General features: G+C 63.9%; 1 protein-coding gene across 2 annotated transcripts in view; it reads right to left on the bottom strand.

Annotated features, from left to right (window-relative positions):
* COL5A1 (collagen type V alpha 1 chain) overlaps positions 1-26790 on the bottom strand; it is a 148944-nt gene that overhangs the window by 65614 nt on the left and 56540 nt on the right. For both annotated transcript variants that reach the window (XM_070799667.1, XM_070799666.1), the window contains exons 5-19: positions 22385-22516; positions 20967-21104; positions 19895-20146; positions 18660-18827; positions 18471-18527; positions 15110-15151; positions 14830-14892; positions 8402-8476; positions 7477-7569; positions 6023-6079; positions 5129-5182; positions 4764-4817; positions 3432-3485; positions 2172-2225; positions 964-1017 (exon numbers count right to left, since the gene is read on the bottom strand). In XM_070799667.1, coding sequence (XP_070655768.1) covers positions 964-1017; positions 2172-2225; positions 3432-3485; positions 4764-4817; positions 5129-5182; positions 6023-6079; positions 7477-7569; positions 8402-8476; positions 14830-14892; positions 15110-15151; positions 18471-18527; positions 18660-18827; positions 19895-20146; positions 20967-21104; positions 22385-22516 — 1347 coding nt within the window. The remainder of the gene's footprint in view (positions 1-963; positions 1018-2171; positions 2226-3431; positions 3486-4763; positions 4818-5128; positions 5183-6022; positions 6080-7476; positions 7570-8401; positions 8477-14829; positions 14893-15109; positions 15152-18470; positions 18528-18659; positions 18828-19894; positions 20147-20966; positions 21105-22384; positions 22517-26790) is intronic.

Here is a 26790-nt window from a genome sequence, read left to right as displayed (position 1 = left end):
GATCAGGGACACGCCACGCAGCCTGGGCCCCAGAGAGACGCCCTCCCTTCAGCTCTGCCGGAGCCTCGGCCCGGGGCTGCCTCAGCAAACGCCAGGGCTACTACTAGCCCTTGCGCCAGCAGGGAAGGCCCGGCGCGTCCTACTCCTGGAGGTGAAAGGTGAGGTCATAGCTCACAGACCACAGCCCCGGGCAGAAAACATCCCTGGTTACCTGCCAGGTGCTGAGAGAGACGAAAGATAAACTGCCTGGCAGAAAGCAGACAGAGACGGGAAGATGATGGATGAAAGTTACAGCTTTAAAGATAGGCAGACAGACAGACAGACGAGAGAGAAACTGATAAGAGATGGGTGATTAACAGATCACAGATGGAGAGATGCACGCACAGATACGTAGGCGGACGACAGGAAATTTAAAGATAGATAAATAGACATAGCCCACCAGGCTCCTCCGTCCATGGGATTCTCCAGGCAAGAGTACTGGAGTGGGGTGCTGTTTCCTTCTCCAGAGGTAAATAGATAACAGACAGACAGACAGACGGAGGATGGAGGCAAAGCCCAGGCCCCCAGCATCCCTCCCTGCTGGGTCCACACACGCCCATCAGTCTGCCCCACCTCCAGGGCAAGGACAGTCACTTTCGGGGCTCTCTCCGCCTCCCTCCCTCCGCAGAGCCCGCACTCCGCCCCTCGCGGCCTCCATCTGCCCCTCGCTCAGATGCTGAGCTCATCAGCTCCCCTACAATGGCTTTCCAGAGATCACGCCCTGGGGCAACCAGTCAGAGGGCTGAGGACGCCCACATCCGTCAGCTTCAAGGTCCAAGAGCCGTGTCTACCGGAAGGAAGTTGGGTGCAGCCCACTGACGCCCCTGCCTCCCCGCCGCCGACGTGGGTGCTGGCTGCCGCCAGCGCCTGCAGTCTTCAGAGGAGACGGGCGGCGGAGCGCCCAACATGCAGTGGGGTACGTACCCTTTCTCCGTCTTCCCCCGGAGGTCCCGGCGGGCCGGATGGGCCAGGGTCGCCCTAGGAAGGCAAGCAGGGTCAGCACCAGCCCCCTGGGCGGGCACGCACGGCTGTCTCAAGGCCCCCATTTCATCTGCTTCTGAGGCTGAAAATCCCACCCCACTCCCGGGCCTTTCCCAGAGTCACAGAGGACTGTTCGGAAAACACGGTGCCTTCTGGCTCATTGGGAGGCATGGCTGGCCGGCAGGACGCTCCCCCGGGCTCAAAGTCCTGGAGGCGGGTCAGCTAGGGTAGCACCGAGGTCCCACGGGCACCCCAGGACCCGCGGCAGGGTCCAAGCGGCACCCCGCCGACCTCTCCCTATGAAGTAGGCTGCACCCCAGCCCCATGCTGCCCCCGAAAGGGCCACCGCTCCGCACTGTGAGGGTCAGCGCTGGCCCACCCGGCACCCTGCAGCCTCAGGCCCTGCACACCATTGGCGCTCAGCGCCTGCTCGTCGGTGGCCCTGATCGGGGTCCCCGGGGTGGGGGGTTGGAGAGTGGGCGCAGCAGCTCTGGCTACAGCGCTACAGCTGCTCCCAAGGCAGCACAGGCGTGATGGGTGAGTCGTGTGACAAAGCCAACACGTGTGTGGGCGCTCGTGTGTGCACACGCGTGTGCCGTACACACACGCATGTGCCTGCGTGTCCAGGATGTGCCAAAGCATCAAAGAATTGACAGCATCAGAGAAAACAGGTGAGGGAGGAACCGTCACGGAGCTGCTGGGAGCGTCGGCTGCGGATGCCTGAGTCGCGTCAGACGAGCCGGGCCGCAGCCCCCGCCCCGACGGCCGTTCACAGGGAGGTCACGTGGGGCCGGCCCACGTCCCGGAGTCGCCCTTTAGTGGTGCAGGGAGTTCCGGCCGCCCCCACAAGGGCAGCTGTCGGGTTTCCTGACGGTGTGGAGGCCCCTGAGCAGAGGGGGCCTCCTGCTGCCTCGCCCCCCTGAGGGACGGACCCTGGTGGCCATTCCGCCGTCAGCAGCTGGGGAGAATCGGGCCCTCTGTGGGCTGAGCTCACGTCCCCAGGACGTCCTGTCCATGTCCAGCTCCCCTCCACGAGGCTCACTTAGCGACCACCCTGGGATCGAGGGCCCGGCCCCCCAGGAAGCCTAAGCCTGCCCCAAAGGGCCCTCAATAGCACCTCTCCCCACGGCCCCCAGACAGCACTCACTCACCCGGTGGCCCTTCTCCCCCGGCAGCCCCGCCAGGCCATCGAAGCCACGGTCACCCTGCGGGGAGGACAGAGGGCAGCTCAGCGCAGGCCCCACGGCCCCTCTGTGGGCCCCGGGTGGCGGTCCACACAGCATCTGCACACCCAGGGCCCCCACTGGCCACACCCAGGGCCCCCACTGGCCACCCCCCAGCACACCAGCCACAGCCCTAGGTCCACGTTCCCATCTCTTTTCCCAAAACCCCAACCAAGGCCACACAGAGACAAATGGCTTCTGTCCCAGGGCCACAGACAGTGAGACCTGTCCACGGAGACGCTGAGGCCTCAGACGCTGAGGGCTGCAGAGTCCGTGAGTGTGCGTGCACATGCAGTCACGCGCCTGCTGGCTGCCTGTGCCCCTCACCGCGACACGCCAGGGCCCAGAGCGGCGCCCACACCCCGGAGGTGCACCTTCTCGTGCGGTGCACGGCTCAGCACTGCCCTTGGGCCCTCGGGCACCCTGGCTCCCCGGCCAGCCCTCCTCCCGCCACCCAGGGGGCCTCCTGGGGCCCAGCTGCCCGCCTCGTGTGTGCTGCAAACCACATGAGGGAAGGCTAGTCCAGCCTGAAGTCTTTTTGCTGTTGAAACAAGACGGCCACCGACTGGACAGACTCAGGAGCTTCTCCTCTTGTCACCAAAGCTCCCTGAGACCAGGAGGGCTCCAGCTTCGCTCAGGACCCACAGCGGGCACCCGGGGGCCGACCCACGCCAGCTGTGGGGTGGGCAGGGGCAGCACCCCTGAGAACAGCTGCCATCCCCACTGTGGGCTCCTCGTACAGCCCTGGACAAACTCTTGCAGGGCGAGAAGGATGGGTACCAAGAACAGGGCTGGTCCACCCCAGATTCGGGGACAGAGGGACAGGCCCGCCGCACCACGGCGGCGAGGGTCGTGGGCTGCCCTGGGCTGCAGCCTCCTCAGCCAAGGCAGAGGCTGCCCTCAAACACACCTGAGCTCCCCGAGTACAATGTCTACTTGCTCCCTGCAACCCCGCGGAGCTCAGACTCCGCAACCTGGGCAAGACGACTTCCTGCCCTTGGACTTGAGTGACCCATGAAATTCACCCCGCTGAGTCCTGTCTTCTCGTCCACGTGCCAGAGGGGCGGATCCAAACTGACCCTCCTGCCCCCGGACGAGTGCACTCGCCCGTCATCGCCATAGTCCTCACAGGTCGACGGCAGGGGCGATGCTGACCGCGGACACCAGGGGGCGGTGACCGGCACCTACCTTGGGGCCAGTCTGCCCAGGCATCCCTCTCGCTCCGTCACTGCCGGCTCGGCCCTGGAACAGAGCGGGCCAAGGTGTCAGCACAAAGCAGAGGCCAGCGCACGGAGGGCTCTGAGGAGCGGCTCCCTGTGACGTCAGACAGAGGGCCCCGCAGCCCCCGCAGCGGGCTGGCCCAGAGGACCCAGACCAGGAGTCCCGGCTTGCTGGTCACAGGTTCTCATCTTCCCAGGCCTGACCATCCTGAACCTCAGAGCAGGCACAACAACACCATAAACCACCCAAGTGTCTGCCACGGACCGCTGAATTCCAGCAGGGGTCAGGGATCTAAAAGGTGGCCCTTTCAGAATCGGCCGTGTACCCCTCTGCCCGTGGACCTGGGGCCTTGAGGGGCCAACTCGAGACAGCCGTGCTTGAGAGCCATTCACTCTGTAACTTCCCTTCTAACTACGATTAACTCCCAGGATGGAGGCCCCCAGACCACTAGGGAGTGACTATTTTTTGCCTCGAGCGCTCTGCAACTAGAGCAGCAACTGGCGACCAGTGGTCAACGTCCTTGCAGAGAGGTTCATCGACATGAGAAATGAGCATTCCTTTCACTCAGCAGAAACAGTCAGTTGATGGAAAGATCTGCTAGTGAGAGTCTGATGTGGGTTAATTAGGATTTCCCCGAGCTGGCGTGGACGCTGCTCATGAATTTATGTTGGGTTAGAAAGGCACGCGCCCTCTGTCAGTCACGACGGTAACCCGGAGGCAAAGCAGTTCCCTCCACTGACGTGCTAGCCCAGACAGAGAATCTCGGAGGCTGGGACGGGGGAGGTGCGGCGGGGGTCTGAGAAGCCACCCGGCTATTTCCCCCAACAAAACCAAAGCTGTTTCTGGAGAAATGAGGCTGCCCCAGAGAAGGAAGGACCACTGATCATTTTGTCTTTTACATGCTTGCTCCCAAAGAACCTGGGAAACTGCTTTAATTAAAAATGTGGGTTAACAGGGAGCTCAGCTCGGGGCTCTGTGATGACCTAGGGGTTGGGCAGGGGCGCTGGGAGGGCGACTCAGGACGGAGGGGCTCCGGCTGTGCTCGCAGCCACCTCACACCGTTGCACAGCGGAGACCACCACAAGAGTGCAAAGCAACTATGCTCCGCTTTAAAAGAACACGTTGGACTGTGTTCAGATGCTCCGGACAGAGGCTAGGTGCAGGGGGGCTCGCTGCAGTGGGATGGGACCCACCCAGCCCTGGACACAGACGTGTCCTCTGAAGGCGGGGGAGCCCGGCCAGCGAGACGCAGCGCCACCACCGCAAACGCAGCACCGACTCCCGCCGAGAAACACTCACCCTTCTCCCAGGCTTTCCTGCCGGGCCAGGCGGGCCCTGCACACCCCGCGGACCCTGTCCGGGATCAGAGGGCAAAGGTCAGTAGCGTGTCTGCTTCTTGGAGGACAAAGCCAAGCCTGGACCCCGTGCTCATCCCCCCGGCCGCCCAGCTGTCAGCACGTGGCGTCACGCAGACAGGCGCAGGGTCCGCGGCCCTGAGCCAGGGCAGGATGGGAAGCAGCCCGCGCAGTCCCGCTCCGGACCCCACGGCTGCTCCGCCTCCAGCTTTGCATCAGAGAGGGCAGCTCCCCACACTCCGCTTCCCTGACCAGAGGCGGTGACAGGGCTCCATCTTCCCAGAGAGAAGGCGGCCCCGGGGTACATACCTGAGGCCCCATGTCTCCTGGCTCACCCTTCAGACCTCCGCTCCCGGGAGGGCCCTGGGGAGACACGCCTGGTTAGGGGGTGCCCAGCACAGGTACACAGGCTGCAGGGGTGGCTGGGGAGGACTTGAGGGGGTGAAGGACCCGGGGCTGCGCCTGGGCAGGGCCCCCACAGAGCCCGCCTGCCGCCTTGGACACACCCCGAGGGACGAGCAGTCTTTTAACTGGTTTGCATCTTGTCCCGGGTTGGAAGGAAACCCTGGACGGGCACGCGGGGGACCCCTGGGCTCAGCACATGCTCACTTCTCTCCAGGACAGATCTGCCCACCGTCCGTCACAGCCCGCAGTCCAGGGCCGTGTGTGGACACCCTTGTCCACTGGAGGGCAAGATTGCCAGATGCCGGGAGGGCACGAAATACACCCCAGGGCCAGGGGCCAAGCCCACCCCCTCCCAGGGACAGAGAGAGGGCCCTGTGCGCCTCGATGCCCCGGCTCCTTGCAACTGTAAGGGCCACACAAACCCCCGGAGACCCCTCTCCCTGGCCCTGGGATGCCCGGCACACGCTGCCCAAGGAGTCGGGCGGGAATCAGGGTCTGCCTCACGCTGAACTGGTCAGGATGGTAAACAGCCTCAAAAGAAAGAGGCTTGGAGCCCCCGGGGTGGTGAGGCTTGGAGCCCCCGGGCTGGTGAGGCTGGGAGCCCCCGGGCTGGTCAGGCAGAGTCGTGGTCAGTGTAAGTGCAAGGGCTTCCCTGCTCCGAGGGCAGCCCAGGCCTCTGGTGCTCAGGGCACACCCCCCCAACCCAACCACCGCAAGATGCTCTGACCCGGTGAGCTGGGAGCCTGATGGGCAGGGGCCAGTGGGCGGCACCCACCCCCACACCCCAAGATGACTTACCATGGGACCCGGTCTCCCAGTGAGACCCATTGGGCCAGCAGGCCCCCTCAACGCCAGCTGCAAGGCAAATGGGACATGCTGAGAAGCGGCTGGTTCACCTGTCCTGACAGGTGGGAAGGGCCGGTGTGAGAGGCCAAGGACAGGAGCCTCTGTGGCGGGAGGTCACAGGGACCCCGGATCCCCCTCCTCCAATCCTCTGGGCTCCCAGCGACAAGCACCAGCAGGGCGGCAGCCGGGTGGGTGCCCACTCACCACTTTGGGGTGGGTGCCCAGAGCCTTGGGCTGACCCTTCCTTCTCCCCACCTGCCCCGCCATCAGCCCCACACCCTCACAGGGAGCGTGAAACGCGGCTGCCCTGGGGGGCTGGCTGGGCATGTGTTGCGCACGAGCTGAATCACACATTCCCCGAGAGGCACTTCCAGCGCCCGGGGGTTACATCGGGGAGCCTTCAGGGGTGAATGAAGTCTTTGCCCCAGCCACGGGCGGCACCCCTGCAACCCTGCCCAGGTGCCCGCTGCCTGCCCGCTGCTGAGGCTCACTCCCGCCTGCTTTCTCAAAGGGCCTTTTCCACACCCATCGTGCAACTGTTCCCTGCATGATGCCATTTCAATTTTGGAAGATTCTTGTGTTACAAAATCTTAGGAGCCCATCACCCACTTGTCTTCAGTCAACACAACCACAGATTCAAAGGCCAGCCAGGCCAGCCCGTCAATAAGCCCAGTGGCAGGGGATGGGGTCTGTCGCCTGCTGACTGCATCACACAGCAATTTGCTCCATGGCAACGACTCCGTACTCGCTGCCCTGTAATTCATTATCCATGCACTCTGATCATTAGCATCTATCCGCGGTGACAGAGCTACATAAATATCACCAAACGAGGGACTCCTCAGCAGCTCCTTGCGACGCCCCATTATGGGCACTCCAAGGAAGAATGGCCCACCCCGCCGGGTGGCATTTGCTCTTGTCAACAGCAATCAGCAATCTGGAGCCTCGTCAATTAAAACGCAATTCACTCATCAGCTCGTTTGCCGAGAGCAGAGTGGTAAGGAGGCTCCTTGGGACCCTCAGGCTGAGCGAGGGGCTTTGGAGCCCACCAGCTCCCCCGACCCCGAGGTTCAGGCTCGGCCCAGCCTCATCACAAGGGGCCCCCCAGGAGGACGTGGGGTCTGTCCATCCCAGAGCCGCGGAGGAGGCAGTAGAGGGTTGAAGAAGACGGGGTCAGCAGAAGCCAGAGGGGCTCAGCGGCCGTGTCCGTATCTGGGAACCTGGGCCCTTGGTGTGGATAAGGGACCCCTGAAAAGCCTCCCCCACCTCTCCTGGTGCTCACCAGGGCCCCCAAATGCACAGGGATGACTGGGCACCCCCACGGGCTCCTGAGTCCCAGGTGAGCACCCTGAGTCAGCATCCCTGCAAGCTGGGCTCCGAGCCGCCCCCCACGCCCCAGCGCCACTCACCCGGGCCTGTTGCAGGATGGCTTGAGCTTGGGACTCCTGCGCAGAGACCATGGGTCCTTTGGAGCCCGCGTCGCCGCCCCCTCCGAACCGGAACTGCAGATGTAAGACTGGGGTCACCGGGGGTGCACGGACGTGGGCGTCCACTCTGACCCCAGGGCTGAGGGTGTCCAGCGGCCTCTCAGATGACAGCAGAGCCTCGGGGGGGCTGGCCGGCAGCTTCCGGTCCCGGGCCTCCCCCTGCTTATTACGCCACCCGACTGCCCGCACAGGGCTGCCCGTCTCTGCCTGATAATTCCAGCCCTGGGGATTCTCCCCTACCCCAGCATCCATGGCATCTCCCTGAGACCCCAGAGCCCCGTGCCAACGCCCATGCAGAGGGGCACACGGGCTCAGGCAGAAATGGACATCAGTCCAGACCAGCCCTCCACACTCGCCCTCCCAGCCTGGGCTTGCCCCGTGCCAACGCCCATGCGGAGGGGCACATGGGCTCAGGGAGAAACGGACGTCAGTCCAGACCAGCCCTCCACACTCGCCCCCCCGGCCTGGGCTCCCCGAGAGGGAGGTGGCCCGGGTCCTCTGCAGACCCCTAGGGTCAGGAGCAGGTCACATTCAAGGAGGGAGTGGGTGGCTCAGGGGTCCAAGGGAGAGGGCAGGTGTGCGGTGATGGAGATGGACGCCACACAGCTTCTTGCAGAGCTGGGCTCTGCTCCCGCCCTGGACGCTATCAGAGGTGGAGACCCCGACCTTGGCGTCCACCCTGCCGGGCCAGCAGGACACTCCCAGGAGCTATCTCCACAGGAAGGCTGGCCTAGGCTGGAGCCCATCTGTGGTCAGGGGATCGACCCCCTGGAAGCAGCCCAGGGACCCCCCCAACTCTGAGCCCCGAGCCTGCCCACCCCAGCGCCACATCTGCAGGTACACTCACAGGCAGCATAAGCATGGTTCCAGGAGGGCCGGGCAGTCCGTCAGCGCCAGGAAGGCCTGGGCGTCCAGGGGGACCCTGCGGACAGAAGGCAGGAGAGTGGGTCAGGGCCCGGGAGGGAGCTGGACTGGGGCGACGTGAGGGGGCGACGTGAGGGGGCGAAGCGAGGGCCCGCGGGAAGCACACTGCAAGCACAGAGCAATGCAGGACCTGGGCGCAGGCCGGGCAGATCCTGAGCCCGGAGGAGGGGGCTTCACTGCGGACTGAGGCTGAGGAGACCCCGGACCAGAGCAGAGCCGAGGGGAGAGGCAGAAAGCCTGGAGTCTGTGATCCAGAGCAGCAGAGGCCACCCCGCGGGAGGCAGGCAGGGGCGAGGCATCGGGGCTCCCACGGCCCCAGGAGCATCCCTGCCGAGTGTCCCCCCGGTGCTGACGTCCGAGAGGCCAGCTCATCCCCAGGCCCCTCGGCTGTGCCGGTGGAGCAGATGCTGCACTGGCTGCGTCCCCTCGTTTGGACGGACGCAAGGGGCTGGCGTTCCCGGGGGGACGCATGGGGACACAAGGCCTCCTGAGCACTTCGAGGCCCCACCTCTGCACAGACACCACCTCAGCGCTCAGCGCTGGTCCCCGACACCCCCAGTCCCTGGCAGAGCCTCTGACTGATTCTGGCCCAGGTCAGGCCTAGGTGAATGTGGCACGGATGCACGTGTGCCTCGTCGCTTCAGTCGCGTCCGACTCTTTGCGACCCCATGGAGTGTATGCAGCCCACCAGGCCCCTCTGTCCCTGGGATTCCCCAGGCAAGAGTACTGGGGTGGGGTGCCATTTCCTTCTCCAGGGGAGCTTCCTGACCCAGGGATCAAACCCTCGTCTCTGATGTCTCCTGCGTTGGCCGACGGGTTCTTTACCACTAGCGCCACCTGCAAAGACCCCTGAACATGAATAATACGGCTTCTTGTCAAAAAAGTGTTTTTATCGCTCAGCTTTTCACGGAGGCAGACGCCCAAGCAGCTTGCCGTGGGCGAGGTTCGCGTGCAGACAAGTGCAGCTCACGCCCCTCAGTGAAAGGGACCGCCACCGGCCCACAGCGGGGTGCCGGTGGAGCCCTGCATGCAGCAGGCACTCACGACTGCAGTGCGACGCTCCCGGGGCAGACGCAACTGACTCCCAAGCCCCGGCCCAGAGGACCAAGCACGAGGGGTCCACCCTAGATGGGCCGAGAAGGGCACGCCCGGCCCGGGCCGGACCCCCACCCGCCCGTCTTCTCCTTCGCGGTCGTTTTACTCCAGGGCCGATCCCTCCTCTTGTGAAATGTGGCAGAAAACAGACGCCTGCAAAGCGGAACGTGAAGGCTCCCTCTTGATTCTCCAGGAGTAGCCGAGGATAAAAGCCTGTAGGTGCCCAGGGAGGCCGGAAGCACACGCACCGAACACGCAATACGAATCACGCCTGTGAGTCCATGGGCCGAGCGGCGGGGGGCGGTTCCCCTTTAAGGAGATGGTCTTGCACGCGTGTCCGGCAGTCTGCGCCTTCCCTCTGCCGCACGTGGAGGCCTATTTGTGAGCTCGGCCTCACTCCTTCCAATGGCGTCAGAGGTCCCCGCCCTCACAGGCTCCTCACTGATTGAATCCGTCCTCCTCTGATGCATGTTTGAGTCCAGTTTTCATTAGGACACAGGCTGCCGTGATGAAGCTTCAGGCATCTTTCTTCCCTCTTGTTTTTTGGCTGAGCCATGCGGCACGTGGAATCTTAGTTTCCCATCCAGGGATGGAACCTGAGCCCCAGAAGTGAGAGTGTGGAGCCCCAGCCACTGGACCACCAGGGGAGATTCTAACCGTCTTTCTTAGGCGGGTGCTCAGAAGCAGAACTGCTGGGTCAGAGGGTCTCTGTGATACCCCCACCCCGACTTTTTATTGCTCACAGGCACAGCTAAATGGTCCTTGCTTGCCATTTTCGAAAAAAAATAAATAAATAAATTCCCAGAGGATAAAATTTACTTAAAAAAGAAAAACCCAGGATGTGCTTTGCCAGCCAGACTTCCTCTCAGAAATTCTACCCTGACAGCTGCTCACCGCTGAGCTTTCTGCCTCTGAGTCGATCTCAACACAAACCCCAGACTCAGAGCTTAGAGTCTGTGTGTCCCAGGGATGAGAGGCCGTCCATGTAGTGCCCACGGCCATGTCGTGTGGGCTTGCACGTGTGTGTGTGTGTGCTAGAAACCAGGAAGCACACTGGGGCAGCCCCTCACCCACTAAGACCCCCTCCTGTGCTTTCTAAGCCGTGGGGGTGAAAATTCAACCTTGGGCCCCAAAGCGTCTTTGCCCTCGTGCTGACGTTATCAACTACACTGAAAACAATTCCCAAGAGCATGTTGGTAGACAGACAAAAGTCTGGAAACCCCGCAAGAGAGGGAAGGCTTGCCTGTGGGAGAAACCCCCGTGTTTTAAGGGATCCTCCTGACACCTTAAAATCTGATGCGAGTCCCATGCAACGCCACGCCTGTATTCTCTGTATTCAGCGCTGCTCAAAAAAGCTGTCAGCCAAACTCTGCCAGGCCCTGGGGTCTGTGTCTCAAAGACTCTGCCCCCCAAGCCAAAATAGGGGTCTGCATCCCAGCCGCCCCGCCGCCCTTCACTGGACTCGAGCTGAGGACAGGGCCGCTCTGTCCATGGCCTGTGGCGGACGCAGGGCTCGGCCCAGCCACCAGGTTCAGGGCGACCTAAGAAGAGCCGCCCGGCCTCTGTGTGTCTTTTGATCGCTGCCCTGAGCCGGCCAGGCAGACGCTGTAAAGCGCTGGTGCTGCGGGGCAGGCCACACGCGGACCAGGCACAGACACAAGGGCCCTTCCGGGTCAACAGAGGGCTCTCCCGAGGCCGTCCTGGCGTCGCGCTGGTGCAGACAAGAGGGAACAGAGAGCTCAGACACTGTGAAAGCGGCTGCCGGCTCCAGCCCCGCTGATCCAGAGCCCGCGACTCAGCAGCAGGCGGGTCGGGGCTCATGTCCGGCTGCAGAGCCCAGCCGCGGCCCACAACAGAGAGGCAGCAGGCTGGGTGGGGAGCGCCAGAGACCAGGCGAGTCTTCAGGCTGGGATACTTCTGCTTTCCCGCTTCAGAGAGGCCGGGAAAAGGAGAGAGGGGCCGCATCAGCCCTCAGACCCTCAGCGTCGGGGTGGTTCGCTCAGGTCTGCTCCTGCACAGTCGCAGTTTGGGGGAGGCCAGAGGCGTTCGCAGTGGTCACTTCCTGACCTAGATCTGAACACTGGCTACCCTTGTGGCTGGGGCCAGAGCCTGGGGGGAAGCTGCACCCCTCCCCCAAGGATTGCCTTGGTCACGCCCTGTAGCAGGAGAGGGCCGGGAAGTCCCAGACAAGCTCACTGACATCTTCTGAGCCCAGGAGGCCAGACAGGCCTGGAGGGAGACACTGGGGGTTTCTGCTTCCAGCCCACGCCTCTCGGGATGACCCTCACCCCGCATGCTCCCTAATATGAAAAAGGGTCCTTCCGGCTTCCAGGGGGTTCAGGGTGAACAAGGAGACTCAGGTGGCCCCAGCTCCATGCTAGTGAGGCCTCATGACAACGTGGCAGGGGGGTGAGCAGCTCACAGAGAGGACGGCCCCACCTCCCCCAGGGAAGGCCCGCATCACCACGGCTTGTGGCCGGGACCTCACGGAGACACCCGGCTGTGCAGAGCAGGTGACTAACCAGGTGTCCCGAGTAGGATGGCTCCATGAAAGACGTCCCGGGCACCCAGGGACACCGGGGGGCCAAGCCCCACACCCAGCCCCCAGGAGGCGGGAGACGGTACAACAGTCTGCCCTGTGGGTAGCCGCAGTCACTTGCCACGGCCTTTGCAGAGCTGGAAGCTTCCTACGGGCCTCAGTGGACGCTGCATCTTGGCCGCGTGGCAGGGACCCGGGCTATGTCCAGTCCTCAGACATGAGCGTAAATCTAGCCAGCGTGCCCAGAGCCCACGCTCTGCAATAGAGAAGCCTGCCACAGCTAGAGAGGAGACTGCTCTCCACAACTGGAGAAACGCCTGCACAGCCAAAAATACGTAAAGAAATAAGTAACTTCATTTTGAAAAAAAGAAGAGCTGCAGAGTCCCAGGATCAGGGCAGGCAGGGGCAGTGGGCGGGGATCTTGCAGATTCCCTGGCGAGCAGCTCTCAGGTGCAGACAGGCACGTCGGGCCAAGCAGATGATGGCGATCAGAACAGGCCACGCCAGACATGCCACTTCAGCTGAGAACTCACAGATGCGGGGAAGGCCGCTGCCCTCCCCCGGTCAGCCTAAAAGCAGGACACACGCTTCCCTTTGCGAGGTGGTGGGAATTCTCCAGCACCCCCCCCGAACCAGGATGACGGGAAGGGAGAAACCCCATCACTCGAGAGGGACCGCGGGCCCTCAGGTGAGTCTGCATAAACAGACCTTCCTGAAGCCCCCCTCACCGTCTGCGAGTTTCTGCCCCCTCCCACATGTATTTCGCAATCACTTCTCCACAGTGCAGTGGTTTTTGATAAAATGGTGTATAAGTTCCCAAGTCTAACCACTTATCAGGTTTTCACTTCTGTATGAAGCCCTCTGTACGTGTGAAATTAGAAATATTAATGAGATGCTTTATCTTTTCTCCTCTTAAGGTCTTTGTTTAGTTTGCAGTCCCACAGACAAAGCCCAAGAGGGTGAAGCTTTCCTTCTCCTCCATGGGGATCCTGAGGTCGCCCTGCTGGCGGGAGGCAGCACAGGGTCCTGACTCTGCATCCAGCTTCTTTCATGGCTAACAAGCTGACTACCAGGAGATCCGGGCTTGAGAGGATGCTGAGCTGTGAGCAGGGACGATCCTTGGAAGAGAACTGGCCCCGAGGGTGGGCAGTGCTCAGCTCCTGGAATCAGCCCTGGGAAGGGGCCCGGGAGGGCCGGGGGGCTGCCGGCTTCCCTTCCAACTCCAAGAACAGCAAGCTGCAGAGCAGCTGACGGCTCTGCCTACCCCACCCTGGTCCCCGTCTCCTGGACCCTGCCTCGAACTCCAGAGAGCTCAGCTCTAAAAGGCCCAGCTTCCACGGTCAGGGGCCCCCGCTCCCCAGGTGTTTCAGGAGCATTTAGATCCTCAGCACCAGACCAGGGCCCAGCGCTGTGCACGCTTGGGGAATGTGCCAGGTGGACAGGCGGGCACTCGAAGCAACGCCGAGGCTGACAGGAGACGTGGTCTGTGCTATCCATGGCCCCGGCGGACGGCGTCCCATCCCACATCTAAGAGAGACGTCTGCTCTCGCTGACGTCTGAACCTAGCCCACCCCTGGGTCCATCCGAGGATGCTCTGTGAGGGGACACGGCTGTCACCCCGTCTCACACAGACCTGTGGAGTGACCTGGGTCAGAGACGGCAATCCCGGGTTCTGGGCGGGGAGGACGGGCCCCTCACTTGCTTGTCTCACTCACTCAGCTGTAGCCGAGCAGGAAGCTGCATGGACGCGTGGGGAGGCCGGGCGTGACTCAGGCCACCACAGAGCCAGGGCCCCTACTCTGGCCCCCAAGCCACGGGCTCAGGGAAGCAACACGGCAAGAGTCCCGTCTGGTGCCCCGTGCGACCCAGCTGCCCTCTCAGGCCACGTGGCCCCCTGCTCCGTCTGCGGGCGGCACCTCATGCCACCCGGAGCATCGCCTCAAAGCCATGGTGCCCGACAGCCAGACACCCCCTCGGAAGCAGACCCCAGCTACGTCCTGCCTAAAACCGTGAGGTCCTCGCTCTGCCCCGGGCCGTGTGCCAGGCGTTTCTTAGGTGCAGACACGCTCCCAGGGCCCCTAACCTACAGCCACACCCAGTTAGTGGCGCTGACTCTGGCAGCACTCACATCCGCGTTCATTAGACCAGCAGGGAAACAAGAAGGAAAAAGTCAAGGTGGACGAGAAGCCACAGGGCTGCAGTACCCCCAAACCCCCACGAGGTGTCAGAGCGAAATCTCAGCGTCCAGGGCTCAGCCCGCGTCTCCCCTGCAGCCACCCAGGGCGGCCGGAGACAGGCCCCTTGACCCAGAGCAAGTTCTCCAGCGTCTGTCGCTTGATTTCTAACAGGGAAGCTGGAGTGAGGGGCAGGACACCGCGGGCCCGGGAGCCCCAGGCACCGGAGTGTGAGCCCCACAAATGCACGGCCGCGGGGCCAGCGCCGTGCACCGCCCTCCCCCGGAGCCCCCAGGGTTCACGACCCAGCTCCTTGCAGGTGTTGCTGTCCCCAGCTCAGGGCCAGGCAACGGTCCACCCCTAAACGTCAGAAGAGAGCAGGCGCAGTAAGGGGTGGCGTGAGAGGTGGCCAGGTCAGGGCAGTTTGGGGAAGGACGTCGGTGTGTTGTGGTCACGCGCGCGTGTGAGGACACGGCCGGCCCCACGCGGGGGGGGACGCCCAGGTGAGGCCACAGAGCCCGGGATCCCAGGAGCTGTGCTTACTCTTTCTCCAGGGTCACCCACTTGGCCTGTGGGACCCATCGTTCCTGGAGGTCCTGGGAGACCCTAGAATTAAACACGAAATCAGGCAGTTAAAGATGCAGTCACAGGGCAGTGCCCGCCTGCCAGGAGAGGGCAGGGGTGGGGTGGGGAGCCGGGCGGGTGGGCAGGGGTGCCCACCCCAGGGCGTCCGCTCCTGATTTCCACCCAGGAGCATTAAGGGGCCTCCCTGCACCCCCGAGGACCCCCGTACAAGTCACGGGAAATAAAACAGGACACTCACCGCGGGGCCTTCGGGCCCAGGCGGCCCCTCCAGGAGCATCCCCTGGAAAAGACAGAGAGAGTGTCTGAGCCCCTAGGATGGCCTCCCCCATCCCGAAACGTGGACCTGGCCCCCCAGCCCCAGCCCCGAGGACGGCTTCCAGGCCGGGTGGTCCACAGGACCAAGGACCAGGCCTCTGGGTCCACACCCCCTGCCTGGGCACGGGTCTGAAGCAGCAGCCTCTGCCGTGGGGCTGTGGTGGGGGCCGCAGTGACCAAGCCCTGAGCACCTCCAGCCAGAGGACAGAGAGGGGGCCAGCCCCTGGCCCCATTGCTGGCCTCCTGTCCCAGGGGGCAGTGCCCAGGTAGGCCTCGGTGATGGCAGCCCAGGGGGCAGTGACCCCAGGCCGAGGGCCCAGTGAAGGTGAGACGGCAGCCTGGGGGTTCAAGGGGGACAAGAGGAAGGGGGTCACAGGCCGAGGCCCCTTGGGGCCGACAGCTCAGACAGGCCGCGCTCGGCCCCACCCCACCCCCCTCCAGCCCCGCCCCCGGCCGAGCCCAGGTCCACGCAGCCTCCAGCCCCCAGCCTCGCTGTCGGACACCAGGCCCCTGCAGACCAAGCCCCTCGTCCTCCCCCCGGGGCCCCCGGACACCGGGAGGACACACCCTGTGTTTACACAAATGTGCGCACAGAGCTGTGCGCGCAGAGCTGTGTGCGCAGAGGCGCGCACAGAGCTCCTCCGGCCGCCTCCTCACTCTCGGCTTCCCTGGCTCCTCTGACCACGGCAGCGAAGCAGGCTCAGAACTGAGCTGGGACTGAGGGAGACAGCCCTGGCTGCCACACCGCGGACACACCGCCTCTGTTCTCAGGGAGCCGGCCCGGGGGCGGGCCCTCACAGGAGGGTCGCGGGCCTGGGGAGGGCTGGGGGCTGCGGGATGGGTGGGCCCGGCGGAGGGGCACCTGTACTTTCCCAGGAGTGGGGAGGGACCCGCGGCCACCACCCCACCGAGGAGCGCTCCCGAGGCACAAAGAGGGGGTCTTCCTGCACAGGCCCCAGTCCACATCCGCCAGGAGGGGGTCTCAGCCTTAGCCGAGCTCCACACAACTCTTCAGGGCGGGCTGTCCATCTGCTAAGCAGCAGGGCCCAGAAAACCTTCCTTAAACCACGGAGGAGGCTGGACATGCCTGCGATGGGACTTCACCAGGTGACTCGGGCTCCTGGATGGGGAGACGCCAGGTCCCTGAGGGCCCAGCGCAGCCTGGAGCACCAGGTCTCATTGACCTGAGTCCCCCCCACCCTGGGGGGAGGTCCTGTCCTTTCAACGAGCCACTGGTGATGCTGACCCATGACAGCTGGTACCGGATCTCAGTGGGAAACAGCTCTGGCGGGAAACATCCTTGAGATGGATGGATGGAGAGAGAGGAGCTGATTCCAAGGGAGACAGGGAATCTCCGTGGACAGCAAGTCACACGCCCTAGAGGGAGGTCACTGGGGCAGGTTGGGGACAGCAAGCAGCCCCCTGACCTCCACAGGCCGGGATGTGTCAAGACCACCTCCGCCGTCTCCCAGGGCTCGGCCCTCTGTTTATGGGAAGCTAAGACTTGAGGACAGCCGGCGATGCTCCAGGTTGAGATGTTCCAACTGCTTACATGGTGTCCCCAGAGGGACTGGCCTCACCCCACGGGTACTCTGAACAGGCTAGGGGCTGGGCTGGAGGGAATGATGGGGCCAGAGCGCATCAGATGGCCCCCTGGAAGAGGCTGGACCAGACGTCCTGCAGACATGCTGTGTTGGACTGCTTCTCTGTTCTCAGCCTGCATCTCCACCCGCCCTCTGCAGTGGAGCCTGGACACCCCGCGCCCCCCTCACCAGCCTCCATCCAGATCTGGACGCTACAGCCCTCGAACAGGGGCAGCCCAGGCTGGGGGATGGGCGAACAGGATGCTCGTCTGGACCGAGATGCCAGGCAGGCCCTCCCAGAGTCGGACATCCTGGTGTCAGGATGCTTCATGTCGCTGAGCAAGGGGCGACCTGGCCTTGGGCCCCTACCCTGGCACCCTGCCCCCTTCCCCTGCACCCCCATCCCTCACCCCAGACAAGCCCTGTCTCCCTTGGATCCTCGGGGAGCACTGGAAAGGGGGTGTCCTGAGCCTGAGAACAGGCTGTGTGTGCCCAGTGGCTGCAGCCCCACAGGAGCTGGGACAGGCCAGGGGGTGGGAAAAGCGCAGAGCACGACCGTCACCCAGTCCCCTGTCCTGACGCCCTGGCCCCTGGCTCCCGGTGCCTCTGAGGGGGTAACGCTCCAAAAGAGCCTTCCCAGTTCCACAGAAGGACGGGGGCCGCCTCAGGTCTCATGCCAGGGGTCCCGGGATCAGGGGGACCCTGGAGCCTCCACTTGAGTCACGCCCTGGGATCAGCCACCAGGACCTGGGTGCTGGCGGCAGAGGAAGCCCGAGCCCCGGGCCCCAGGCTGGTGACCCTCCTGCTTTTGGGGGGCGTGTCAGGACTGGACCCTGGCAGCCAGGACCTCCCCGATCCCACGTCCAGAGCATCCTCCCGGCCCCCAAGGCCGTGCCCCCCACACGCGGCTGCAGGGCAGCCCTCCTCCTCCGGCTGATCACATGGCTCCTTGCCCGCCCTGGGTCAGGGCCAGGGCCTCAGGCCACGGGCTGGGCCCTGGTGCTCCCAACCAGGTACGGCTCCCTGAGGGCAGAGGATGTGGGACCCCGCGAACACCCACAAACCCACGAGGGGCATGCGGAGCTTATTCCCAAGGTCAAGGCATCATCAACGGTCATTTTGTTCAACTTGCCCCCAGCCCTGTCGCCGAGCACAGAGCAGTTTTATTCAATGGGAGTTTGGGTGTGGAGCCGTTTTATTAAATCCCCTAGAGGGGGCTGAAAACCAAGCTCACCTGTTTCACCAGCTGCAGGGAGAACAGGTCCTCCCTGGCCGGGACCTGCAGCTCCAGGTCCCCACGCGGCCTGCTAACGCCCTCTGCCCTCCCTGGGTGGGGGGGGGGGGGGGGGGCGGGGCTCCCTCCCTCCCAGAGCCGAGTCTCCTTCCCGAGTGGGACTGGAGGCACAGATGCTCCTGGATCCTGGGCGTGCGGCACCAAGGGTCCTGACGCATTTGAACCTCGGCAGACACCCCTCTCCAGCCGAGGTCCAGACCCTTCTCCTGCCCAGAGATTTTTCAAAGCAGCACGCGGCATCCGCGAGGTCAAGTGGTTCCTCACGGTGTCCCGGGGCACAGAGGTTCAGGGGTCCCGTGGGAGCAGAGTAGGGTCCCCATCCTACCTAACCCGCCACAAGCCCCCAGGATGCAACCCCTGACCCCTGACCCTGCCGGTTCCAGAGAGAGAATAAGAAAGTGTCTTACCGGTTCGATGATGGCGGGTTCTCCTTTTTGACCTTTCTCGCCCCGAGGCCCTCCCATCTGGGGTTCATGAGATGCAGAGAGAGGGGAGGAGGAGGAGGGAAAAGGCTCAGGTTACACCAGATCCGTATGGCTGAAGAGGCAGGGGGTCCCCACCTGAGGCCCAGGGAGGTGCCCTCCGCGGCCACTCACCCCCTCATAGATGGTGTCCTGGTTGGCAGGCATGCCTGGCCCGATCTCCGATGGGGAGATGGTGGGGTCGTAGTATGGGTCATAGTAGCTCTCGTCCAGGTTCTTGATGGTTTCTTCCGTGAACTCTTCCTCCAGGTCATCTATCCCCTCCTCCGGAGGCGGGGCCGGCTGGGGGGAGGGCAGAGGGTTTCACCAGAAGGACGCCAGGTAACGGGTAGGAGACACAGGCCCCCGGCCAGGAGGCTCAAAGGACTGTGGCCTCCCCAGTCACAGGACATGGGGAGCCTGGGGGCTCACTTCCTGGGAGGCACTGTCTTCCTCTCATAGGGGAAACTCGCCCCAAACCCCTACGACCCCGTGACAAACCAGAGCTGCACAGGGACAGCCATGCCACCCCAGACTGTCCCGTGCACTTGGGGAGCCCCAGCCACCAGGGGCTCCGCCTCAGGCCCAGGGCCTTGGGGTAACATGTCTGTAACCCCATGCCTGCTGGCAGAGGGATCTGAGCCCACCACAGCCCCGTGTGTGCCCTCTGGCCATCCAGAACTCAGCATCACACAGTGGCTATTTCCAAGCGTCCGCTACGTGCCCTGGCCGCGCCAAACCCCTCTTTAACCTGGAAACAAGGCAACGACCCCGGGGGGGCCTCATGGGCGCCAGGCTGTAAGTGAGACCACTGGCTTCATTCAAGATGAGGACATCACCGTCCAAGGTCAGTCACCGGCGGAGATTTCAGGTCGGGTCGTGTCTCGTCTGCCTGTCCGACCCCCAGCTCGTGGGCCTGTCCCCCTCCCAGGCCCCAGACAAGAGCACAGCTGCAAACATGTGTGACCTCAGCCATCGCCACCCGAACCCTGCGAGACCTGGAGGCCGGGGTTCGTCCTGCCCATTCTGCCGATCGAACGCTGGCAACACTGAGATCCACCCAGCCAGTCGGTGATTCTAAACTCGTGGGGCCCCGGGGAGCATCTAACATGCCCGGCTGCCAAGCGCCAGGTGTGGTGGGGCGGGGGACAGGGCCGCCGCCCCGGGACTGCACGGTGAGGGGCAGAGGGGGAGGAGCCCGGGGCCCGGCCCGCTCGCAGGGTGAGGGGCAGAGGGGGAGGAGCCCGGGGCCCGGCCCGCTCGCAGGGTGAGGGGCAGAGGGGGAGGAGCCCGGGGCCCGGCCCGCTCGCAGGGTGAGGGGCCGAGGGGGAGGAGCCTGGGGCCCGGCCCGCTCGCAGGGAAGCAATTACGTTTGAGCCGTTGGAGGTGAGGACCGTGCTGGTGGGAACCTCGGCCCGGGCGCCCTGGTCCGGGAGCTGGTCGGGGTTCTCATCCGGGTTCTCAATGCCTTCGCCGTAGCCAAAGTCCTCGTAAGGCGGGGGCGTGTAGTAGTCTTCACTGGGCACGTAGTCGTAGTCGCCGATGCCGGGGTCCTCCTCCTTCCCGGGGCCCTCGGTGGTGCTGGGCGCCGAAGGGGCTTCCGTCGGGGGCTGGGTCAGCTCCTGAGAGCCGGGCACAGGCACGCAGGGTTAGGGGGGCGGCCAGCGCGGCGGGACCAGGTCTGGGGTTTCCTCCGAGGCTGGAGAGGGAGGCAGACCCATCGGCCAGCTGGACCCTGTGGACTGGGGCGAGGGGCCCCTCGGTCCGGGGAGGCAGCCCAGCCCCGGGCCGTGCTATGCATGACTGAGCCTGGGATCACACACCCGGACAGGGTGAACTCTCACGGTTTCTTAAATAGTAAGATAACAGGGCATTCCCTGGCGGTCCAGTGGTTAAGCCTCCACGCTCTTACTGCCGAGGGCCTGGGTTCAGCCCCTGGTAGGGGAACTAAGATCCCGCAAGCCATGTGACAGCCAAAAATAAGAGGAAGAGAAGCTTCCAGACTCTGAGAGCCACACAGGCCAGTGTCCCGGGCTCTCTGGGGAGGGGGCCGTGTTCCATCATATCCACGTCCCCGCGTCCCCCACACCGTGGGAACCCTCTGCCCCACACTCCCCGTGGACAAAGCGCATATGGCCCCTGGTCCCTCATTTTTCTGCCGAGCTCCTACCCACACCACGCCTGGTCTCCACATGTCACCACACAGCCCCCATTCTCGCCGAGGCCTCCCTATCCCCCTCCCCCGACCCAGGGGCCAGACCTCGGCCACCCCCTCCACCCTGCCCCACGGCCCCCAGAGACACCCCCACCCCACACCACGGCCCCCAGGGACACCCCCACCCCGCACCACAGCCCTAGGGACCATCCTCCACCCCACACCACGGCCCCCGGGACTATCCTCCACTATCCTCCACCCCGCACCCCGGCCCCCAGGGACCGGACCTCAGCCACCTCCGTGGTCTCTCGAGCAGCCTCCACGGGCGTCTTGGTGGTGATGGGGTCTTTGCCTGTGTCGTCCGTGTCCTCATAGTAGGGGTACTCGTAGTAATAGGTATCTCCTTCATTGTCTCCGTCTGGGTACTGAAACAAACAGGGTCGCGTGAGGAGGGCCGGAGCCCCCGCCCCACTGCGACGCCAGCCTGTGTCTCCCCTGCGGGCTCAGCCAGTAAGAGCGGACCCCACAAGCCGTGCCCTGCCCTAGGCGCCAACCCTGTGGGCCTGACAGACGCACCCCAGCTCCCGGGGAGCAGAGTCAGCCCCTCGGGGAGTCCTGGGGAGGAAACAGGCCTCCATGCCCTCTGAAAGGTCCAGATGTTCTGACCTTGAGTGCTCGAGGGCCGGGACTGCCAGCCGGACCGTGGGCTCTGCTGGCAATGCCGCTGCCGCCCGGGGCCCCCTGACCTCCACGGAAGGCCCAGACCACACGGGAGGGACTTCCCGGAGGACGACACGCAGGGTACTGCCCTCTGTATGGGGGTGGCCGGGAGGCCTTGGCTGCAGGGATCCAGAGGGGAGCACTGTCCACTCCCTTCTCGGGATGTGGGGAGATCCCCTGAGGAGGAAACAGCAACCTGCTCCAGTGTTCTCGCCTGGGAAAACCTCAGGGTCAGAGACACCTGGCAGGCTCTCGTCCAGAGAGTGGAAAAGAGTCAGACACGGCTTAGTGACTGAATCCAAGACACGTCTGAGCCAGGACCCCGGAGCTTCACGGAGCGCCCGCTTGTCTCCTGCCTGCTCGTGAAAGGGGCGCCCAGCGGAGAAGTGAACGGCAGGCCCGAATTTTACTTAAAGGAAACAAGTCAAACGTGAGCAGGGAGGACAGAGGATTTGAAAATGGTGCAAAGAACTGACAATCAAGTCAGCTGGGGAGCTGCTGGACTGTGGGGGTGGGTGGACGGCCTGGCTGGCCCCAGACCCCAGTCCCGGTCGGCAGATGGCGGCATCAGACTCGATCCGGGAGCTCTCGGGACATGCTGGCCCTAGCAGTCCCTGCTGCTCCGGGGGTCAGAGCACCCATCGCTGTGCTGGGACAGCGCTGAGCCCCTCCTGACCCACAAGCTCCAGACGGTCCCCGAGGGCACCTGCAGCATTCCCGCTCGCTCAGCGCCCGCCCAGGTGCTGAGCCCGGCTCTGGCTCTCCTGACCCAGAAACTTGTGTGAAATGCTGTTGACCAACGCTCCGTGACTCAGTTGCTTTGGAGCACAGAGCGCTTCGTAAAGCGAGTCAGGGATCCACCTTGTCCCCAGGACCGATTGTCGTCTCACCCAGTGGGTTTACTTGAAACGGGGGTCCCGTGGCCTCTGTGTCCCTCCACCCCCGACCCTCCCAAGGTCTGGCCACAGCCCCCACCAGGACTCACGTATTCATCTGGGTTGGGGTCCTGAGACTGGGGTTTGTCGGGGACGGCCGTGTCACAGTCGGGGCTGTAGTGCTCGCAGTAATCGTAAGCCGCCCGGTGGTCCGAGACGAGGAGCAGCTGCTGGATGTCACCCTGGGAGAGGAGAGAAGTTCTGAGCAGGTGGCACAGAGGGAGCCCGCTGGGCACCCAGGAGAACTGCCTGACACCTGAGAGCTGGTCCTCAGGGCCAGACCTCCTGTGTGGGAGCTGCCTCACCCAAGCCACCCATCCACCCACCCATCAACCCATCTACCCACCCACCCAGCCAAACACCCATCCACTCATCTACCCATCCATCCACCCAAACACCCACCCATCAACCCAAACACCCATCCACCCACCCAAGCACCCACCCATCCACCCACCCATCCACTCATCTACCCATCCATCCACCCAAACACCCACCCATCAACCCAAACACCCATCCACCCACCCAACCACCCACCCATCCAACCACCCATCAACCCACCAAACCACCCACCCATCCACCCACTCATCCACTCATCTATCCATCCATCCACCCAAACACCCGCTCTGCTTTCCCGCCACTGCAGAGGGCGGGCGTGCGGGGTGAGCTGCCTGCTGCTGTCCCAGCCCCGGGCCCGTAACAGCGGGAGCATCGTGGGGGCAGAGCCTGTGAGGGGCCCCACCCGCCCACGGCTCAGCACAACCTGCCCAGCACACAGGCCAGAGCCTGCCCTCTGCAAGCCCACTCTCCCTCGTCTCCTTTGGCCGGCAAAGCCGCCCACCCCACCCGCCCTCCTCTGCCCCGCCCTCTCCCTGTTTGGGTGTCAGAGGCTCCCGGCCCTCATTTTAAACTCTCCAGCAGACGAGAACCATATGACAGAGCAGTGAGTCAAAGCCACACGTTTTTATTAAACCATGTGACTTCTATTTCAAATCTCATCTAATTCAAAGACAATATTTTCTCCCTGCGACTGGCAGCTTGACATCTGAATGTGTGTGCGCTAAGTCACTTCAGTCGTGTCTGACTCTTTGTGACCCTATGGACTGTAGCCCCCCCAGCTTCCCTGTCTAGACAAGAATTCTGGAGTGGGTTGCCATGCCCTCCTCCAGGGCATCTTCCCCACCCAGGGAAGGAACCCGATTCTCTCATGTCTCCCACTTTGGAAGGCATGTCCTCTGCCACCAGCGTCACTATATACGCTCTCCAAATGAAGCTACGGGAGAAAAAGAGGCTCAAGGCCTTTGTGGGGGCAGCCGTGACCCCAGGCAGAGGGTGCACCCCTTGACGGAGCAACCGGCACACTCGTCACAGTTCCTGTCTCCCTAGAAAGCCCCGGTCCCAGGGCTGTGGACATAGCCAGAGCATCTCTGTGTCCCAAGGCGCCTGGCCCAGCACCCGGGCTTGCGGCCCCACACCAAGGGGTGAGGAGGCCAGGGGCTCAGCCGTCCACACCCACACACAGGCCCAGCCCAACAGAGACGCCGCTGCGCACCCCAGGCCCTGGGATGCTCCTGCTCACCCGGCCCTCGGGCGGGCCTGTCCCCACCTTGCCCACTCCCTCCCCGGGTGGCGGCAGTGACCATGTGACCAGTCGAGGCCCCCCACGCCCCAGCGTGAAGTCCCCTTCATTTCTGGCATCCACCCTCCCCTGCAAATGCCCATACGTGTTGAAAGATCATTTCCCTCGCCAAGTCCTTGGATGGGTTTTCACACAGGCTTGTTCTGTGGGTGTGTCCCTCAGAGGGCAGGGGTCCACCATCTGCCCCTTGGGGTCTTCATGGCAGCTCTGGCGGAAGATGCCAGGGGCTGCAGACCCTCAGGGCCTTGAGAGTGTCAGCAGGACAGCCCCCTCCACTGGCCTCCAGCGCCCCCCGCCCCTCTCAGCCTCTCCATGGAGGGGCTAGGGGTCTTCAGCAGGTTTCAACATTGGGCTGCCCCCAAAGATGTGAGTTGAGAGTTTACAGAGTTTTCTGAGAAAGTCAAAGTCCCCGATACAGTAAACCTGTCTCATTTCACAGACCGAATCTGATGTCAGTGGCGGTGGGTCCCCTGGCCCCAGCAGCGGATCAGCCCAAGAGCCCCAAATCTGGGGACGCTGGCCCTGTGATGGGGTCCACCCTGTGCCTGGCCACAGCTGGGCACCCCCCACCCCGGACATGTCTCTCCTGAATCTCACCACAGCCCTGATTACCGATGGGGAAACAGAGGCTGGGGGATCGAACCAGGAAGGTCGTGCCGCAGACCTCCTTGCCTGGTGACTCTGGCACTGTCTGGCCCTTGACCCCCTCGTCCACGATGCCGTGAGCACTCACCAGGGGGCCCCACTGGGCCACCTCTGCCCCACTGAAGTCCCTGCAGTGACAGGGGTGGGGTTCGTTTACTCACACTCACTACCCCCTCCCTGCACTTCCCCCCACCCCGGCTCCCCGAAGCCATCCCGCAGAGCCCGGAGCAGCAGTGCACGCCCTGCACAGCGAGCTACTGACCGAATCCCGCCCGCCCACTCCCCCTTCGGCCTGTGAGCCCCTGACGGCAGCATTTTCCCTGGGACCCACAGGGGCACGGGACCCACAGGGCCACGGGCCCCACTGCACCCCCTGACAGGGCCCCCTGGTTCTCACAGACCTCAGGATCCATGAAGTCAGTGCGGCCCAGCCCAGAGCAGGCGGCTGACCTCCGGGGGCCGTCGGTGGGGCGGGACTGCGACTCCGTCTCCTCCATCAGCAACAGCCCAGCCCAGGCTGCAGCATGGACCCCCACCTTGTCCGGACCAGCCGCCCAGGCCCAGAGGTGGTGGATTCCCCCCCAGTGCCCACCGGGGGAGCCGCTGCCCCTCCCGTCCCCAGCCCAGTCCCACGGCCTTCCCCTGAGGGAGCTGGCTCTGCTTTCTCTTCCAGCCCCATGTCACAGGTGCGCCCACTGAGGCTCGGGGGCGGTCAGTCCCCCAGGGCACTAGTAGGGGCTCCTGAGCCACTGCCCGGCGGTGCCCACTCAGAGCAGCCTGGTCTCCTTGGGGCCACGTGGCGAGTCCCACGCCTATGCCAACCTGGGTTTCCAGCTCCTGTAAACAGCACTGCCGCCCCTTCCAGGCAGCCTTCCAAGGGGCAGGTGCCTGCCCCGCCCACCTCACGGATGCGGGTGACGCCAGCGTCCATATCTCCGAGGCCAGGCCCCACCCTTTAACCTCCCTGTCTAGCTTGAAATGCCGCGCCCTGCACTGGGCATGTCACCTGCCCAGAGAGGCAGGGGAGCCGCGGCCGTCATAGCCTCCCTCGCGCCGACGACGTGCAGGGCTTTCTCCTTTCACGCACCGTGTTTCTGCCCCACCAGGTCAGTGAAGCTCTGCAGAGGCCCCAGGAGCTTCTGCACCTGCCCGGCGGCCATGGTGGCCATCCCACACCCTGCACAGCCCCGATGCCCAGGGTGGCTGCCGCCCGTCCGTCTCCCGGCTGCAGGCAGGTCGGGCCACCGGCACACACAGACGTGAGCGTCCTTGGCTGAGCTGGGCGTTTTTGCTGAGGGGATCAGTTCTGCCTTTTCCCATAATGAGATTTGATCCAAGCTGCGCCCCTGCTGTGAGCTGAGGAAATTGCAGAGTTTCCGCTGGAGAGCTCTACAACCCCGAGGGCACTGGAGTCGGGAAGCATCTTGGCTGAGACAGGGGAGGCCCCGCTCCACACGTCCCTGCTCGTTCCCAGCTCCCTCCCGCCCTCCCTGCCATCTCATCCTGCACCCCCTCCTTCAATAAAGCCGTGCCCCCCCGGGGACTGCTGGGCACCACGAGCCCTCCTCGGCCAAAGAAGACGGGCCCCGGGGCTCCGGCCACGCACTTGGCTTCTCCTGTGGCTCTTGCAGCTGATTTTAGCCGGAGCGCTTCCCACGCATAAATGGAGACATGGGATCACTTGAGAGGACGGAAGGACGCCTCCTGTCCGAGGCTGCAGGAGGGCTGAGCTGCCCAGAGAGCGATAGCAAGGGAGAGGCACCGTCCACACTTCCCGCCACGTCTGCCCGAACGAGGGCAGCCCAGTCCGAGTCCACTTCCGAGCGACAGAGGTGCGGCAGGCACGCGCGTGTGCACGGGGTCCCTGCCCACCCCTCAGAGCGTTCGTCCTCAGGGGAGCCTGCTTTGTCTGACACGTGGGACTGGCCCAGGGGACACAGGGCAGGCAGGGGGCTTCGGCGAGTCACCCCCTTGACGTCCTGGGAGACTTCCCACAAGAAAGACCTCCCAAGTGCCCTCCTCCTGCTCAAGCTCTCCTAGCCCCAGCAAGTCACACTTTACACCCTGCATCCTGGGCCACACAATGGAAAAGGAAGGGCCCAAGCCAGAGGGGCTTTCAATAATTCTTTCCATGGTATTCGCAGCATCCTTGGAGTGAGAGAGTGAAATGGACAC

This window comes from Bos indicus, chromosome 11 (genome assembly GCF_029378745.1).
Source record: "Bos indicus isolate NIAB-ARS_2022 breed Sahiwal x Tharparkar chromosome 11, NIAB-ARS_B.indTharparkar_mat_pri_1.0, whole genome shotgun sequence".
Taxonomy (NCBI): Eukaryota; Metazoa; Chordata; class Mammalia; order Artiodactyla; family Bovidae; genus Bos; species Bos indicus.
The sequence above is the reverse complement of the archived record's forward strand: the minus strand, read 5'-3'. Positions and strand labels throughout refer to the sequence as shown.